Source organism: Rhipicephalus microplus, chromosome 3, assembly GCF_043290135.1.
Source record: "Rhipicephalus microplus isolate Deutch F79 chromosome 3, USDA_Rmic, whole genome shotgun sequence".
Classification (NCBI taxonomy): domain Eukaryota; kingdom Metazoa; phylum Arthropoda; class Arachnida; order Ixodida; family Ixodidae; genus Rhipicephalus; species Rhipicephalus microplus.
This window is the reverse complement of record NC_134702.1, coordinates 5836823-5856668: the sequence shown is the minus strand read 5'-3', so window position 1 is coordinate 5856668 and position 19846 is coordinate 5836823. Positions and strand designations below refer to the sequence as shown.

General features: G+C 45.8%; 2 protein-coding genes across 3 annotated transcripts in view; one reads left to right on the top strand and one right to left on the bottom strand.

Moving 5' to 3' along the window:
- LOC119183548 (uncharacterized) overlaps window positions 1-19846 on the bottom strand; it is a 91546-nt gene that overhangs the window by 37948 nt on the left and 33752 nt on the right. For both annotated transcript variants that reach the window (XM_075888806.1, XM_075888807.1), the window contains exon 5: window positions 15477-15594. In XM_075888806.1, coding sequence (XP_075744921.1) covers window positions 15477-15594 — 118 coding nt within the window. The remainder of the gene's footprint in view (window positions 1-15476; window positions 15595-19846) is intronic.
- On the top strand, window positions 1498-3444 carry LOC119178688 (uncharacterized). The gene is made up of 4 exons (XM_037429919.2): window positions 1498-1923; window positions 2018-2177; window positions 2907-3035; window positions 3320-3444. The coding sequence occupies exons 1-4, from the start codon at window positions 1720-1722 to the stop codon at window positions 3367-3369; spliced, it is 543 nt and encodes a 180-aa protein (XP_037285816.2). The 5' UTR covers window positions 1498-1719; the 3' UTR covers window positions 3370-3444.

Genomic DNA, 19846 nt, shown 5'->3' with positions numbered 1-19846 from the left:
AAAAAAAAGCAGTACCTTAATGCGGTCACCATGCGCAGTCAAGGTGCTTTTAAATCTGGATGTCTACGACACTGTTTACCCATTTTAAAGTGACGCAACTATCATCATCATCATTATGGGCCTGCAGTAAGTCAAGTCGAGTCATTGGTCGAGTCAACATTCCAATACAACACTTCTCGCCATAGAGGAAGCTTCTCGCAGAAGCCCTCAAAGAATCGTAAGCATGCCAGGTGAGTGTCTTCTGTTAAATTTTCATATTGAAGTTGTAAGCCGCAAAGGTAAATAAATAAAAAAAGAGAGGACAGTTGATTTTCAGCCTCGCGCTGTATATCTTTACTGCTTATTCATGTATGTATGTACAAACCAACTGACTAGCCTAACAACGTGTTCTGGTGGTGGGTGTTCTTTGGTCTAGCCACCATTCTACTGTGCTCTGTGCTGTTCAAGATGGCTGAGAGCGCGGATCGCAAATTTCGGCGTGAAATTAATCGGCGCGTCAATGCTAGTTTTCAGCTTATTGACAGTGAGGCCGATGTCATAAATGACACGCGGTACGTTGACCGAGATTCCCGCAACGCCGAAAGAGAGAGCGACTTGCCCTCCGAGGCTTGTGCGGTCGACCTCGAAGACGGCCATCGTCGCCTTTGTGTTCATGACAGAGAACGGCCTTCGGCACACTCCTCGATCGTTCCAGAAACGGATGTGCCCCAAGGACACGTTTTGATTTCTGGCGACGCGTGCTACCCCAGCGGCTGCAGTGTTTCTGTGCCTCACGATCACACAGACTTCGAACGGCGTGCCTTCCATGACAGCAGCGCTGCGGCTTCGACTTCGGCGACCTCGCAGGTGAGGCAGAGGGATTCTTTCGAATTGGCACCGACTGGGAGTAACGAAGAGCAAGTTTGTGAACGCGGCAGTGTGGACAGCTTGCTGGCCTTTCGTGAGAGACTGCAAGCGTGGGCCTTACAATCTCGCGCATCGCACACTTCAGTTACATCGCTCTTGAGAGTACTACAGTCCCACGAATGCTTCAGCGCGCTCCCTTCAACTGCAAGGGCATTGTTACAGACGCCCTTGCAGTTGATTTAGTGTAGAGAACATGCCTCTTGATCACAGTGGAAATGAGGACTGTGTGTCACTTTGATGGCGATGAGCACGCTTTTACCCCATAAATGAAGAGTTATATTTTAAACATTTTTTTTTGCTTTCGTTGGGAAAGTGATAGTGGCATCACTTTGCTGCAAAAACTATGGCAACTGTTATATGTATGGTCTGGTCACACATTGTTTCAGTGCTTAAAACATTAAAGTATCTGTTTCTGCTTATTCTATTTTTCACAAATTCACTTAATAACCTAACTTTCAACAATTTTTCTGAACTTATTCCAAGTTTTTGTTGAAAACTAGGTTGTAAATATATGGGTACACTGAATCACAGCACGCAATGAAGGTGCTTCATCTCAGTGTCAACTCTGCATGCGTATTCAGGTCCTAAAAAGGCATCACTGAGCATGCTAACAAAATAACTGAAGCCATGTAGGCACAAATTTCTAAAACCGACAATAATGTGCAGAGAAGCCATAAACAACTGTGTGCTTGTTTTGCTGTGTTTAGTAGCACTTCTCATTTTCAATGTTATCTCAGCTTTTGCCATTTTATATGTTGCAATTCAGCGCTATTACTTCATGAACACGTCTTTACAGAATACGTGCGTCAACTCATGCGAATTTCGCAAACTATCCTGATGAGGCTAGAGCAGCTGGGACGACAGGTTGATGCCATGCAGCAGCACCTTTTCAACACAACAGTGAGGCTTCAAGATGAGACAAATGATGATGTGGTTTTGACACCGGTCAAGGATATTGACCAATTTCTAAGTCTTGAGGGGAGACTTGCTGCTGATGGCAACATTAAGCTAAAGCTTGTACGTCATTCATTATATTTTTCTATAATTTTTTTTTCTAGTCACTGCATTAAGCTACTCTTCTAAAAAAAATAATGACCTCAAAACTTTACAGATACAGCAGCTTGCTGGCCTTGGTGGCTCAACTTTTGGGGCAGCAGCCAGGAGGATGCTGGAGCTTCTGCTAAGCCTTGAGGTTGCTGTGCAGTTCAGCTGGGCAGGCCAAAAAGGCAAAAGGAAGTTTGTGGATCTAGGTGTCACAGATGTCATTTGCAGTGAGTAATTTGTTTCACAACACCATGTGCTGCAAGAGCCGTGTTTGAGTACAGACATTTCTAAGTCTGTTATCCACATTATCTTTCATTTGAAGTCAATAGCAAAAGAACAATCTTTTCATGAAAGCATTAAATTTTTTAGGATGCTTGCTAATTAAAATTATGTGCTTAAACGTGGAAAATTTTTAGCATGAAATATCTGTTGTCAGTAAGAAACCCTGCAGCTTCTTCAAGCACACTAGTATACTTGCATGGCACACATACGCAAGCATTCACTACTTGCAGAAGTTATTATCAGGTAGCACTACTAGGCATTCTTAACTGTAGTGGAAATCTTATGTACAGATGAAAACTAACAGATGGAAGCTCATAGTGATCACTGAGGATCTCTAAACAGGAATAAGTACCTAAGACAAGCTGGTCAACATTTTCATACATGGACGTATTTTCGTCAAAGGCGCCTCATCATTCTTTGCATGCTAGGTTTCAAAAAAGTTACAATGATGTCTTCTTCGTGGTGTTCTTCTTGTAATGCAACACATAGTGTCAATGTCAGTACTCTTGAAATTAACATGGGGAAGGATGGCAAGGACCTTTAATGATGATGTGCCCACCTATCAAAATGTCGATCATGCTGACTAGAGGTACTTCTTCAAACAACCTATGTAGCATTATATTAATGTATTATGTTTGTGTAATTCCTGTTTTATGAACTTTGTACTTTTTCAGAGGCCGTGAGGCGAAATTTTCCGGAAACAAAAAAAAATGACATCGAGTGTGTGATTAAAGTGTGGCTTCGGCATGCTGGGGAAAAGCTCCAGAAGCAGCGCTTAAGAACTTCTCGCACTCACCATGAGGGTGAGTTTTATTATCTGTGCTGTTGAAGCTATCATAACATATGATACTTTTGCTGTTATAGTTTAAATAATTTTCTTGCCTTACTCGAATTTTGATGTGTATGCAAGCATGAACTATATAAATCATTTTCACCATTATATAATGGCTAGTTCGTACCTGCACATTATGGTAATATAATTTTCATTTTATGCTTTCAAATCTGGCATGCTGTTATTGTCTTAATATTCTTATTGATACTCTAAATTCACTTGTGCTTCAAGATATGCTGCTTTCTATTACTACAGAATGTCTTCAAAGTGTCGCGTTGTCAAGCCCATCGGATGAAGACCTCTGAAGGCACAGGGCAAGAAGTCTCATCTAGTGAAAACTGCCAAGTTTCATTCCTGAAAATAAACATGTTTTCTGTGCATTGCTGTTTTTATTGCTATACTTGAAGAAATTGTTACTGAAACCTCACAGGCAGTGCTTTAAAGAGTGTGCATGTTCAGGCACTTTTGATTGATCAGTTGTCATTTCAGCGCTCCAAAAGAAGAATTAGAGCAACTTTTCGTAAGGTCTGATGAGTGCCTAGGTCTTGTATGCTTCGTCCTCAAAAAGTACTAGACTCATCATAATGTGCTCTTTTCTGGATGCCCTGAGGACGATCTGAGGCCGGACAAACGGACTGGTTTAGGACCACTTGAGGTTCATTTGAGGGCTTCCTCAGGTCATACTTTCGTACGGTGTAGGTCATCCTCAGGACAACCTCAGGTTGTCGGAGCGTTGTCTGGGAGCATGCTTTTAAAATCTAAATTAGGTTCCCAGAGCACCGTGAAGTCACGATGGGTGGATTGATATGGCTGTACCCTTTAGATCGAGTGGCGGGTAAAGCCACCTAGCCGTAATACTTACACTCGACGACAACTTTTTGTGGCAGCACAGCCAACGATACGAAGCCCTAGCACGCCCTTTTTTTTTTTTTTACTATGCTTCTGCATGTATTCCACGAATGCTAAATTTTGTATACTGCGTAGCATAGTGAGAAATATAAGCAGAAAAGTTGTAAATATTATGTTCGAGATTGTTCGCATTATTATTAGAAAGGATCATCCGTGTAGGGTTCTCGTTTTTTGCTGTTTCTAGTTTTCTGGTGCCATTTCACCATTTCCCATGCCCCGGTAAACAGCGGTGGCGTTGCTCTGTTGCAGCAAGTTCACATCGAAGCTTGTGACCGAGCATGAGTGCGTGTTCATTAGGTAATCTGTATTCATCGAGCAGGGAGAAACGAAGACGGTGGTGCGTCGTGAAATATTTTGTTTTCCGCAAGTGCAATCGCCGAGAATTTGTGTGTGAGTGATACCATCAACAAAGTGGGACTCTAATTGCTATAGCCACCTCGAAAGTGACACCGGCTACCTGCCAGTATTCAGCAACACCAGCGCTGCTTGGAAGAAAAAGTGTGATTGGAAACCGTATACGTAAAACCAAATGACCCTTTTCCTAAATCACATTGCATACGTGGTCAGCCTAATATTATTGATGTTATAACACTGAAGATCGCGTACCGTAACACCGCTCCCGTCGGCCTCTACGGAGGGAGTCGTTCCTTTCGCTTTGCCTGGGTAACAGGCGCGTTCATGTGTATTATACCTTGTGTACTGTACAAAAACGGCGTTCTTGATCGAGTAAAGATTGCGTTTAATTCTCGCGGATTTACGAACGTCCGACGCCCGCTCATGACCGATCGGTGCCAAGATTTATGTTGCGCATTGTTGCCTTCGGGTTCCATAAAAAATATAACGTGAGCGTCTCCATGAAGTTCTTGTATCTCTAAAAGAAGGTAAACAATGATGCGGACAAATATGCACAGAAATTCAGGAAACGTTTGCTTGCTTCGCGTTGTTCCAATCGCCCTGTACCTGCTCGGCCGCACTTTTTTTTCTGAAATAAATGCGAACGCTTCAAAGAAGCTTCGCGTTATTCGCCTCAAAAATGAACATTCTGTTTAGTTCTTCCCATTTAAATGTAAGATTTATTGCACGGTGGTCGTGCGAAAAATTACATGTTGGATGCGCTTGTGAAACCGAAGCCTAAATCGCACGAAAACGGCAGAAGCTTCACTCACGTAGCTTTGGATGTGCTGCCACAGACAGTTGTCACCGAGTATAGTCCGTGCGACTAAGTATAAGCAGCGCCACCGCACGGTAGTATGTGCACGTGCAAGTTTTCGTGTCACTTCTCTGACCGTTTGCTTCGTCTGCTGCACACCGCACGTGTGGCAACTGTTGCGGCAGCGGCGCACAACGTTGGGGTGCCATCACTCTTAAAGGGGTCCTGCGGAACGCGAATGAGTCACGCACCCGGCTCAGTCCCACGTAGGGACCGGCACGCCGAGCCTGCCGGCCACCTCGTGGGCCCACTTGACCCTGAAACACTTTTTTGAGTAACCATGTCATTATTTCACTGGAAAAGTGTATTACCTCACAAATTGAACGCCGCAAATATATTAAGAATCCGTCCAGTACGAGCGGAGTTACACAGATTTGTCGCATGTTGCTATTGCATTCTCTCTTCTCTCGTCCCGACGACAACGCTGGAAGCTGAGCAGGGAGCGATAGGAGGGGCAAACAAAAAACGTCACTCACGCCCTGTGACCTTGAGCATTTCTTTATCTTTTTTTTCTTTAAATACGCGGTGTTTTCAGTGAGATCACGCGTGGGCAAGTGACGGCCCCTCGCGGCGACCTCTGCAACAACCGAGTGCACCACGTTCAAATCGGCCAATGGCTAATAGATGAGATGGGCGTACTAGGCTTATTTTCCGTGATTTGTAAAGAGAAGAGAAAGCTATTTTTAGCTGACCGATGATTCATTGTGAATTGCAGGCAGCGTTCTGCGCTATAATATTTGGTTCGCGTGGTGTCGGGAGCCTGTTGCGCCTAGGAGTCCACACCAAAAGTCAATGCCTCTGCAAAGGCAATCTGTGTCAAGGCCAGCAATCGAGCCCGCCTGACACGATCAACTCAGCGACGTCATCACGCGGCGGCGCCGGTCTGTCTTACGCAACGCGTAGCGAGCTCCCTCAGCCCGTCGAAGCAATCGGCGCCTTCCGGTCTGGCAAGTCTTACGCAATGCGTGGCAAACCACTAGGAACACAGAAGCTCGTTGAAAAATACACCTTACTCCCATTTAGCGTCACATTGCGTTTCGTGCAAGTGCCAACCTCTGTTTGAGAATACAATTGTTCTGTTCCGGCATCCTCATCAAACTACGCGCGAAATTTCTGAAGCCTATCATATTTCCAGGAATGCGGACCAATGTATAAGTCATCCTTCCTTATCACTACTTGACTGTGAATTCAGCTACCTAGATAACCCGTAGACATGTGCCTTGATTACACGCTTCGCATGCTGCCCTTGATTTCGTCATAATCTTTTTTGACATGCGCATTTTGTGTTTATATATGTCCTTCCGATGTGGAAAATAAATCAGTTGATAGTTGAGTGCTCGTGTTGTGTGGTTCCTCGCTTCGTCCTTTGTGTTTTCTCTGCGCTCCCAGTTCGCTGAACGAAGAAAACCACTAGTCCTTGGGTACAACCCCGCGCAGCGGCTCCGGATTTGATTATCATTACGCGACCCAGTGGCGGGTCCCCATTGGAGGATTCTGACATCACGGCCAGTGGCGCTTCAGGTTGGACGTTGGTGACGAAAAAGGTCCTCTCGGTGCCTGTAAAAAAAGCCAAGCGGCGTGTCGCCAGCAGTTGACCTAGGCGTCAAAGAGAAGCCGATGTATGCTTGCGAGATGAGACATCTCGGTTCTTCGAGTCCCTAAGCTGTCGGCCCCAGTTCCGAATATATAATGCCTCTATTTCTATGCTGTACATAAACCTTGCGTTAACTCACCATCGTCTCGTCCGCTCGTCTATTAGCTCTGCGCAGAAGCAGTCGCGGGCTGAGTAACACACGATACGAAACGGCTGGTGACCTTGGCGGCGGAGTTCAGAGCGGTGGCGCCTTCGGGACCGTGTTGGCGTCGCGCCTTCTAACAGTGGTGGCAGCGGTGGGATCGGCCGGTGTCAGCGACATCGATGCGGTGAGCGCCTGATGTTTTCCCCTCAGTTCACCAGACTACTCTAGCTCAGGTTATAGTAGTTTAGAGAAGGGCTGTGTGAAGCGTTAGAGTGAGCTTTAATCGCTTCAAGCCACGTCGGAGCACTTTGAAACCAAAGTTAATGCGGAGGTTGTAAACACAGCAGGGTTGAAAATTGCTTGCGCGTCTTGCTAGTAGACTTATAGTGGGTACGGCAAGTACATTCTTAACAGGGGCAAACAGCAAGAGGCTAGTGTGAACGATGGAGAACCTTAAGGTAGAGGAACTCATCGAAATTTGTGAGGAACTCGGCATTACTTTGGGCCGTGCGAAACGAAAGCAAGAGATCCTTGAGATCATGAAGGATGAGGGAGTGTCGGCTGAGGAAGTCGATGAGGCCTGAGCGGATATAAAAGCACGCCGCGAGGAGGCTGAAAGGCGAGAAGCTCGCGAACGTGAAGAAGCTGAACGGCGAGAACTTCGTGATGAGACCGCGAGACAGGAGCGCATTGAGTTGAAACAAATAGAATTGGCAATCCTACAGTGTTCGCAGGCACCTAGCGTAGCTTCTGCGACAGTTCAGGTCAGCGGTCAGAGAATTCACGACCAACTGCCACCGCCCATAGTGGGCGAGGACATGGCGAAGTATCTCGTCAAGTTTGAGCACGTCTGTGAGCGAAATGCTTTGGAGCGGTCTCTTTGGGCGTAGAACCTGTTAGCTCTTCTTCCCGGCGAAGTGTCCGACGTGATAACGTGCTTGTCGAGGGAAGCGTTTGCGAGCTATGACGAGGTTAAGGAAGTGCTCTCGAGACGTTATAAAGTGTCACCCGAGGCTTTCAGGCAAAGGTTCCGGTATGCTAAAAAGGGGAATAAGGCACACGTTGACTTCGCGTTTCGTCTTAAAGCCGATTTAATTGAATGGCTCAAGGGCGAAGGTGTTTATGACGATCGCGATGAAGTGGTAGAATGCATTGCATTGGAGCAATTCTACCGCTGCATCGAGGATGTCAAGCTTTGGCTGCAGGGCAAACTTGGTGAAGTACAGCTAAACAAGGCAGCAGAGTTAGCTGAGGAGTATTATACTCGCCGAAAGTTGCATAGCAGGGCAGCGCGTGTTGAAACGCATGAATGGAAAGAGGGCTTCTCAAAGAAACCTGATCAACGTAAAGCCGCTCCGCGCCGTAATTTCAGGAAGGACCCGTCTCTTACGAAGGTCACTGTCGGGGAAAGGCAAACGGAAGCGAAGAAATCGAGTGAGGTTCCTAAACAACGCACTGATACCACACGGGCGTTTGAACCACGGAAGCCACTAATCTGCTACAACTGCAAAAAGGAAGGGCTCGTCGTGGTAAACTGTAAGCAAAAGTTTGCTTTCTCAACAATCGGAGAATCGGAAAAGAACATGCGGTTGTTAGAGCAGTATCTCCAAAAAATTAGTGTGAATGGGAAAACGTGTCGAGCACTTCGAGACTCAGCGGATACCATGGACGTTGTCCATCTTTCGCTGGTGTCTCCAGACGACTTTACAGGAAAATGCGCGTGGATCAGGCAAGTCACCGAGGAGCAGAGTGCTTGCTTACCAATCGCTACGGTTGTCATTGAAGGCCCATTTGGTAAGCTTCGCACCAAAGCGGCTGTGTCTGCCGCGCTTCCCGATCATTTTCCTTATTTTTTCTCTAACAACTCAGAGCAGCTTCTCAAAGAGCAGGGTAAATCGTTCTTCCCCAACTTAGCGTACATGGCCCTCACGCAATCGCAAGCGCGGAAGCTTTCGCAGAAGCTTGATCTTGTTCAATGTGGTGAACCATCAAGTGACTTTGGCGGCGAGTCGACGGAACCCCAGAGAAGAAATTCTCCGTGTGAGTCATGTGAGCAGTCACTCGAGCGGCCCGTCGCCGAAGCGACTGGCGCGGTTTCCGTAGCAGGGGGAGACGACATGGCGCCATTGAGTCAGAGCGAGAGGGGTGCAACGCTCTCGCCTGTAGCGGAAAGTTCCAGTAAGCTGTCGAGGGTTGATCGAGAAACGCTCATTCGAGAGCAGCGTGAGGACCTCTCGATTAAAGCGCTAATGGAAAGCGTAAACTTGGGGGGGGGGGGGGGGAAGAATGTTTCTTTTTTTTTTTTTGAGAAAGCAGGGCTCCTGTATCGGAGCTACACCAATGTGCAAGGTCGCGAGTGTGAGCATCTCTTGGTGCCACAAAAGTATCGTCGCCAACTATTGAAACTGGCACATGAAGATGCGTGGGCAGGGCCTCTTAGTATAAAGAAGACCAAGGCTAGAGTTTCCTTTGAGTTTTATAGGCCAAAATGCTGAAAGGATATCGAAGACTTTGTACGCTAATGCGACACTTGTCAGAGAGCGGGGAAATCCACAGACAAGTGGAAGGCACACATGAAGCTTGTGCCCATTATCACAGCACCTTTTCGGTGCCTAATAATTGCTATCATCGGGCCATCGCCAGAGTCAAGGCAAGGTTGTCGGTACATCCTGGCGGTCCTCTACGTAGCCACAAAATTTCCGGAAGCGATACCACGTAAGGAGCTCAATTCCCCTCATGTCGTGGATGCACTGCTATCTATATTTGCACGCGTCGGATTTGCTTCTGAAATCCAATGCGACAATAGCAGTGTCTTTACCAGCTGCCTTACCTCTACCTTTTTGAATAAATGCGGAATAAAACTAGTGCACAGCTCGATCCATCACCCGCAATCTAATCCGGTAGAGCGTGTGCATTCTGTTCTGAAACGCATACTGAGAGCTCTTTGCTACGAGCACGAATGCGACTGGGAAGCGTGTATTCCTCCCGCTATGTTCGCTTTGAGATCAGCTCCTCATGAGAGCACTGGTTTTATCCCTGCAGAGCTTGTGTATGGCAGGAGTTTGAGAACACCATTGCGAATGCTACGCGAGTCCTGGGAGGGATTCGATGAGGACCCTAATGTAGTTGCGTATGTTCTAGACCTCCTGCAGAGGCTTGGAAAAATGAAAGATCTTGTGGAAAGCCACATAAAGGCTGCACAATTGTTGTCGAAGGAGTACTACAACAAATCGGTGAAGAAGCGCGCTTTTGAAGTAGGAAGACAGGTAATGCTGCTGCGGCCGTACAAAAAGAACAAGCTTGAGGTTCATTAGGAAGGGCCCGCCAAAGTAATATCGAAGCTTCCTGACACCAATTATGAAGTGAAATTAGGAAGGCGGCCGAACAAAATTTACCACAGTAACTTGATGAAACCATACGCTCAACGTCAAGCGGTCGTAATTCTGCTTTTGAATGCTTCAGAGGAAGAGGGAGCAGAAATTTTGACCTCTAGTGATGTAATCGAAAGGGAACTTGATGAAACCATACGTTGAATGTCAAGTGGTCATAATTCTGCTTTTGAATGCTTCAGAGGAAGAGGGAGCAAAAATTTTGATCTCTAGTGATGTAATCGAAAGGGGATCGGAGGTAATCTTGGAGCAGTTGAACCTGGAGTCTAGGTTAAGTGAAGTCCAAAAGGAGGACCTTAGAAGGATTGCTTCCGAGTTTAAAGACGTGTTTTCGGACCGTCTTGAAAGCACGACGGTGATTGAACACGATATCGAGCTAACTTGTGAGGAGCCAATCCGTAGCAAGCCGTATCGATGTTCCCTTGTGCAAAAGCATATCATGAAAGACGAGATCGATAAAATGCTGAAGTTGGGAGTCATAGTACCGGGTGAGAGTGACTATACATCCCCTTCAATATTAATTCAAGTGCCGAAAAAAGATCCGAGGCCATGCATCGATTATCGGCGTCTTAACGCCATAACACGAGACCAAACTTACTCGATACCAAACGTAGAGGAGAGGGTATAAACTGTGTCACAGTCTAACTATATTTCCACGTTAGACCTTGTGCGAGGGTATTGGCAAGTCCCCATTACGGAGCACGCTAGCCGCTATGCCACATTTGTTTCTCCATTCGGCACGTATCGTCAACTTAAGCTAAGCTTTGGATTGAAAAAATGCGTCTTTTTGTTTTTCAGGTTTAATGGACCGCATTCTTCATGGCCTCTCTGAGTTCGCTCTGCCTTATCTTGACGATGTTGCCATCTGATCAAACAACTGGGAAGAAGATGTCAAGCATTTACGCGTTGCGCTGAAAAGGTTGAAAGAAGCTGGTCTTACCGTGAAACCTACTAAATGTCACCTAGGGTGCGGCGAGGTGTCTCACCTGAGACACGTTGTGGGGCGTCGCCGGCGTAGACCTTCAGAAATTAAGGTAGCCGCCGTCGTGAACTATCCACGACAAACCACAAAATCTAAGATAAGGGCATTCTTGGGCCTAGCTGGATACTATCAGCATTACGTGCAAAACTACTCTAGCATTGCCAGCCCTCTGACTGACGCACTTCAAAAGTCCAAGCCGATTAAAGTAGTATGGGACTCAGAAGAGGAGAATGCGTTTTGCAAGCTGAAACAGGCCCTAAGCGAAAAGCCCGTTCTCATGGCACCCGATTTCTCTAAGAGATTTGTCATTCAATGCGAGGCGAGTGATCGCGACATGGGAGCCTTATTGTGCCAGGAAGACAGTGCTGGAAACGAAAGGCCAGTTTTGTATTTAAGTCGAAAACTTAGCTGCAGGGAAGAGGCATACAGTACCTCTGAAAAGGAATGCGCTTGCCTCGTGTGGGCCGTTCAAAAGCTAGCCGGTTATGTTTCCGCTTCGAGGTTTGTGGTCGAAACAGACCACTGTCTTCTAACCTGGTTAAATAACATGTCGCCTAAAAGTGGCCGGTTGCTGCGGTGGAGCATGATACTCCAACAGCACAACTTTGACGTAGTGTACTTACAACATCGCGGCGCTCTCGGACACCCGCTTCGAAGTGATTTCGGCGTAGTTGTTGAAAGACTCACTTTGTTCGCAGCAAACGACTGCAGTGGTTTCGATTGCCTTCAGTTAGCTTCAATGACCGAGTATTACGGATAAGTTGGCGTAGTTTTTGGAATAGCTTCCCATTTCGAACGCATCTAGGCCTAACTAAACGATCAACGTAAACGAATCGGCAACAGAAATGTTCTCGCGTTTGGTGCGTGGTTCATATTTATTTACTTTTATTATTACTAAAATAAACTTGTAACAATGCTTCGCGCGGTGACACAGGCAGACATTCTAGTTTTCTTTTCCACTGTTCCTACTTCTCAACCCCCCTTCCCCAATAGGTGGCGCCATCATCCCAGCTGGGGCACGTAAACAACGTAAACGCTATCACGCTAACAGTAACTATAACTGTCTGGTAACTGTCTATTCTCCAGCTACACGTGCTCGGCTCACTGCCATCGTTTCGCAGCCACTTCTCGAGTTTTTTTTTTATCAATCGAAGTTCTGTATTCACCCAATTTCTGTGGTGCACATTCATTCATAACGATGATAGTTTTTTTTTCTGATAGGGCACACATACGTCCTCTGTGGCATGCAACGTTTTTAGATGGTGGCATGTACATACATGCCTGCTTGTTGGGCTTACCTTGTTACTCAGTCGAGAGCAGCGGGATTCACCCAATTTCTATGGCACACATTCATTCATGATGACGATCATTTTTTCTGATAGGGCATACATACCTCTGTGGCACGTACTTACTTGCCTGTTTGTTGGGCTAACCTTCATACTCTTTTATGGCTCAGTCGAGAGAAGCAGGATTCACTCAGTTTCCGTGGTGCACATTCATTCATGATGATGATAGTTCTTTCTGATATGGACACATACCTCTGCGGCATGTATGTAAATGCCTATTTGTTGGGATAACCTTGTTACCCTTTAGCTGCTCAGTTGAGAGCAATGGGATTCACTCGATTTTTGTGGTGCACATTCATTCATGGTGATGATAGCTTTTTAGTAAGGTGTGAACAAGGTACGATTTTTTAACCGGCTTCTTAGTTAAAACACCATTCACGACCTGTCAACTATGAGCAGAGTCAAAAGCGCCATTTGTCAGATGGCCATTCATTGACGTGAAGAACGAGTCCGATATGCCTTGTGAACGAGATGAAAGTGGAATATGCCAGTGTCGATTCTCTAGTAATTGTCTGTTTGCGCTTACTCACAATTCATGGATGCAAACCAATTTACCCACCGACATGTTTCAGGAACGTGCAGATAAGATTTTTCAACTTTCTTAACCAGGTTACAATTACAAGATTACGCGAGCTGCAGGTGGGAATTATATGAGTTACCTAATTGCGCTTGCAGGATCTTGAAACACTTTGCCTTTTTCGCTTCGCTCAGAGCCGATTTCAGGTCACTAGGATGCCGAGACTGAGAGATAACAGGCTGTTACAGTTTAACTGGCTTAGCAGAATAGTGGGATCGAAACGAGCATGCGCAGCACGGTAAATGAACCAGATTGCTTACCGTACGCACGCTATTTTAGATGCGACGCCACTTATAGCGGGGGCTGTGTACGTTTCCCCTGCGCATACGCGTCCCCTCCCCCTCTATTTCCTACACTCCTCCTCTCTCAGCAGAGTCGGCAGCGAAGGCAACGAACCACTTCCACAGTACACACAATCACTTCGTATCCATTGATTGTCGATCTTGTGCCGTTCCATGTTTCTGTGAGACAGAGGCCATCTGCTTTGGTTAGCACAGGATGAGGTTCTATGTTTTTCCGGTGTGCGTTGAGGGACTGGCTGTTTAGCAGTGCTATAGTCATGGTCAATGGTAGCGTTCACGACAGCGGTCACCGGCATCGAGAGAAGGTCACCGCCATTGTTAGTCAAGTATAGGTTCTGCATGTTGATGGACCTGCTTAAGGCGACGTAAACAAGTTGCTGTGGGTGCCGTTCACCCTCGCCCCACTGCTTCGCATCCACACATGGTTCCCTTTAGCGGAAGATGGAATTTGCGTGGTTTGCATAGTGTATGTAAAACATAGCGGCAATTTTGAACGGCCGCTTCGAACTGACTTTAGCGTTGGTGGGGACTAATCCACTTCTTTCGTAGCAAACAGCATTGTACATTGGCTTCGCTTGCCTTCAGGTCTACCCTCCGCTCGGACACGTCACCATCTCAACTTGGAGCATGTAAATGCTATCACGCTGAAATAAAACACGCTGTCTGCAACAAAGGTTTATGGAACAGTAACGCTATTTTCTTGACACTCGCAATCATGCTAAACTATAACTGTCTAATAGCTTGCGCACACCACCCCGCAGTCCATGAACACTCGGTCTCCCTTTCCCATTCCTAGTCTATGCATACCTCTCATGCGCTTCTCGCGACGGCAATACCTGTGCCTGGACAAGAGATTAAGTACAGCTGAAAAATGTCATTTATTGATCGGGAAATGAATCGGGCAACACACAATCGACCCCCAGCCCTTACCAGCCGATAAGTAGGTGTCCGCGCACCAGATAACCCCAAAAATAGGCAGGACTGTTGACACGACTGTTTCAAGCTGTCCGCCCACTGGCGTCACCAGATTGCTCCAAGGATAGACAAGGTTGCCGACACGACTGTTTAAAGTTGGTGATAGCCAGACTGCTCAAGGCACTTACTGACCCAGAAAATTAAGTGATACTGTGACAATGAGTCACAATACTATTAATTTGTCAATTGACAAATAATCTGCCGTTTTGTCATAAACTTGGATAAATATATGTAACGTGCGTGTGAACGTAGCTCCGAGGGCTTACCTAGTCAACCAACCCGATTCTAACGCGCACCCGGTTTTTGTGACTGAACAAAAATAAGAGAGACTAAGCACTGAATCTCATGCGCACCCCTTGTTGACCGAAAAAAAAATAAAACATAATTAACTGCATGCCCGTTTCTAATGTATACGCGATTTCTCTGAACGAACAAAATGTGCAAAGATGTTATATCTTCAGGTGGGAATGGGCTGTTTACTTACCACACTTCATTCACTACAGGTGTCAGGCAGCTCCTTATCGATCAACATCGAACCTCAACATCTCGTTTTCAATGCCGTCTATGGCATTCGAAATTACACAACGCACAATGACAGCACGGGATCGATTGCAAATCGATCCTGTGCTCTAATTCTGCGTTGGTGTCATTCTGATGCAGTTACGGTGCAGTGTTGGTCTGTACGCAAATCCAATACGCATGAAAGTTTAGGACCTATTTTTTCCGGAAAAAAAAAAGGTGTGCGCTGGAATTGGGTAAATACGGTATTATCATTTATAAAGAAAGTCCTTTAAAAAATGCTACTTGTGTATTGCCCATTCAGGGAAGTTTCTACGCTATTCTTTGAACCAAATCTTTTTATCTTATTGTGCATGCAACAGCAGCTAGAAGCAGAGATTACCAGCAGAAGTGGTTCTGCCTGCACTAGCCGCGATAACAAGCATGAATCATGCATAGATACAAAAAAAATGGAAAGCACTTACTCTGGGTGATTAGACTGTACAGCCATACAAAGAGTCTCATGAATCTTCGTCTCATAGGGGCCCAGTCGCATTAATAGCAGGGATATTAAAAGAACCAATGCCGCATCACTTATAATACCTGTGAAAGCAGAGAAAGAAGTGAAAAGATAAAAAACACACTGTCTATCTGACCCATGAATAAATCAGTTATAGAATTATGCTTTTCATTTCCACACTCCAGGATAGACAATGCACTGATACTAATTGCCACCGTTTTACGACAAGTCCATGACATGGTATCCGTATGCATTTTCTTGTGGCTTTAGCAACAAATGGTGGTTGTCTATTTTGCCTTTACTAATTTTATAAACAATACATATGAACTCCTATGATTGGGATGTAAAAACATTGCAAAAAATAAAAAAAAGGACAGAGGAAGAGACAACACCTTTGATACAGCCGTCATGTCAGGTTAATGTCAATTGTATTTAAGTGCCACGCGTTGAAGTTAATTTATGTAGCAGTGTCCAGCGCTACCAGCCTCACAAGCCCTACATCTCAGTTTATCGCTTCTGGTGTTGCTAATACCAGAGTCCTTCAAGGTAACACCCATGTTGCTCTTAGCGCGGTCATGCAACCGCAAATAACTGGTTTCAGAGTGAAATGTTGTCCACGCCCAGATAAACATGGTGAGTGACGTGATGTTGGTGTTGTCGAAGTCGTTCAGCAGAGGGAATTCCTCAGGTTGCTTTCAGCTGTGATGTTGACAAAAACCATCTTGACAACAAGGATTTTCACTGGTCTTAGAAGGTTGTCAACGCACCGAAAGTGACAGTGACAATGAATGATCAGTTGCTAACCCAAGAGTAGCAAGTTGCACTTGACGTTGGTTAGAGCAATTAAACGTGCAGTTTCAACTACAATCCCCGCCTCTCTGCTAGCTTCTCCTGTACTTCACCGATACTTTCCGAATGGCACCGTTGTTTAGCGAATTTTCACAAATGTGACATTGCAAAAAGCATACGTGTGTATTCTTATTGATATTCTTGTTTCGATCGTGCTGCTGGAACCTGCAACATTTGTGGCAGTCTGAGCATAGTTGTGACACAAGCAAAACTAAATGGGAGCTTAAATGCTTGTGTTTCGTTGAAGAACCAACTCCATGTTCCTGACAGTGCAAGTAATGACGACTCCATAATATGTTTGCAAACCATCGCCATGTTAAACACACGTTCCCGTGCGGCCTACTACTGTGGCAAACCAGTCAGGCAGGCTTGGTACATATTATACCTTGGAGTGCCGTTCAGTTCATACATCAATTCTAGTTCCTGCAATTTTCTGTAGCCCGCACAGGATTTCGCAAAACGTCGTTCATGCACGATAACGGAGCTGAAATATAACTTTTCACACCGAGGTAAATAACCAGGTGGTGAGCTTCCATGATTTAAAGAAGTATTTTGGTCTCATACATTTCAGTGCAGCTCATGGCTTTATCCAGTGAAAATGGCACGGTCCGTATATCTGCACGAACAATCTGTTCTTATGATGGCAAACGGGTTGACTCTCCTACGGGCGACATCTTCAATCTTACAACGCTCCATCTATAGTTCGTGGGCATTGCGAATAGTTAAGGACAACTTCTCAACTCACTTGTAAGGCACGTTTAACGAGCTAAAGTAACAACGGCGCGCGTTCGTTGGTCCGGCGAATACACTGGATATCTATCAGCGGGACAACGCAACTTCATGACTGAAAAAATGGTTCATGTGCCGTTGCTACACACTCTGATTGGGACCTATAGGATGTGCTTTGAAAGCCATGTGCACCACCATTTGTGGTGCGGTGGGCGTGCAAAGTTGAGAATCGTATAGCAGACAGCAGCTTTTCATTGCTTTGACAGTTATGGTGGCAAATGCGCCCGTGGCCGGCGCGTTGGTTCTTTGAGCAGGATTTTAAGATATCGTAGGGAGACATTCTTCTGCAATGCCACTATGAATAAATGGGAAAACCTGCACGAAAGCAATCACGTTTTCCACTTAAGTGAGCGCCTTGCTGCTCCTCATCAATATACTGACAGCAACTGCGTGCGTCAGGTGTGTTTACTGCAAGATGCTTGCTCCGTAACTGTCACGACAAGCTGTCATTTTTTTACACTTGGAATATTATTGCGACGTGTTCACTACACGCGTACTTGTAAGATACCTAGAGTATTTAAAAATATCCACTGTCATTCGCTGTGAAAATCATAGTGAGTGGCCGGCGGCATGCTCGTTTATTACAGCTTCGTGTTACAGTGATTGTCAGCTGCCGAGTATCACGAATGATTTTGCTTGAAGTTGTCGCGGCATCATGCTTGCTCATCACGATCATGGTCTTTACCTCAGCACTCGTGCAGCTATGCTAAGCTTGAGGTGCGGGCACAAGAGGCAGTTGCACAAGAGATACAGTCTTTGGTCCAAAGTGGAGTGCTAGTTTCTACTCAGCAAAGCAACTGGGCAACGCCCCTGGTAGTAGTTCCAAAACCAAATGGTAAGGTCCACATTTGGGGTGATTACAAGGTGACTATGAATCCTCGCCTATGGACTGACCATTAACTGCTACCTGTAATGGAAGATATCTTCGTAACCTTGCATGGATGTAAATACTTCATGGTATTGAACCTCGCTACTGATTACCAGCAACTACAGCTAAACCAGTCTTCCAAGTCACTTGTCACAGTAAACACGCACATAGGACTTTTCAGGTACACGTGACTATCGTACGGAATTACCAGTGCCCCGGCAATTTTTTAAGCAGTCATGGATGAAGTACTCAAGGTTTCGGATACTATGTCATGCTATCTCTATGACGTCATTATAGGGGGACAAATACTGAGAGAGTGTTACAAAAAAGTGGAATGCGTACTAGTAAGTTTCAAGGATCGAGGAATCAAACTGTGCAAAAAAAAGTACAAGTCTTTTTAAAGATCAGCAACTTATCTTGGTCATGTTATCGACGAAAGAGGCGTCACGCCTTCCAAAGAGAAGCTGCGCACAATTAAAGAAGCACCAATACCTAAAAACAGGCAAGAGCGCCTATCCTACTTTGGGCTGTTAAACTTTTACAGCTGGAAGCAACGAACCTCAAGGATCACTCTGCTTGCTTTTGCAATGCTCGTCCTCTATACCTAGCCTTTTATGGTCACATCGGCCCACGTGTTGCTTTTGCCTCGGTTTTCTCGCCTGTCTCGTGCGTCATTGGTGGAATCTGCACGGATTTCCTGCACGGTCTACCCAAGTCAATATTCGGCGCTTCGCAGCTGCCTGGTTGATTGTTCCCGGATAAGAGGGACGGCGAAATCGACTTGACATGATTGGGCAGCGGTATTCACGACTGGAAGCAGCGAACTTCAAGAATCACTCTGCTTGCTTTTGCAGGTTAGTACCGCTACTAGTTGTAAAGTAGTACAGTTTACCATTTTTTCGGTGACCGCCGCTGCTGCAAGTGCTCATATATGGCTATTGTTTGTGCTGGACACCATGCCTTCTTGTGCTGAGCTTGCAAAAAGAATTTATGAGGTGGAAGCTTTGTTCAAAGATCAGCCGGACGATGTTGTCTCTGATTTTTTGAAAAAATGTTCAATAAGGCTGTCGTCAGAAGTTAACATTGTTGAAATGAAACGGGAAATGGAGGCATTAACCAAAAGTGTCAACATGCTTAACTCCTTGGTTGAAGAAGTTTGAGCTCAGAATGTTGATCTGACTGCAGACAACAATATTTGGACACAACAAGCCCGTCCTTGCTATGCCGGTGACACACGTGCAGCATTGGGCCTTATTACTGGTCGCCTACAACTACCAGTGGGTATACCACAAAGCAAGTGATATTGCAAACACCGACGCACTGTCAAGGTTACTGCTTTCTGAGCAGGGGGAGCAATAGGAGGACGTGCACGTCTTTTCCGTGTTAGATGAAGTTCCGCTGTCCGCGAGCCAGATCAGATTTGAAATGCGGAAGGACAAGGTGCTCTCCACAGTCCCGTTATTCACAACAAACGGGTGGCCATCAAGTGTGACATGCGAAGCGTTAACGGCCTATTTTAGGTGGCACAGTGAACTTTCCGTGGAGCAGGAGTGTGTAACGTGGGGAAACCAGGTGGTTGTGCCAGAGTCCTTGCGAAAAAATGTTCTGTCAATGCTGCATCAAGGTCGACCCGGCATGACATGAATGAAAAGGTTATCGCGAAGCCACGTATGGTGGCCCGGCTTAACTCAAGACATCGTGCAAACGTTGACTGCCTGCGTTACCTGTCCTGTTATCTTGGGGATGGCCTGCACGCAGGTGACAACACGTACATGCCGACTGTGTCTACCGTGATCAACAGTGGTTTCTAGTATTGGTGTATGCTCATT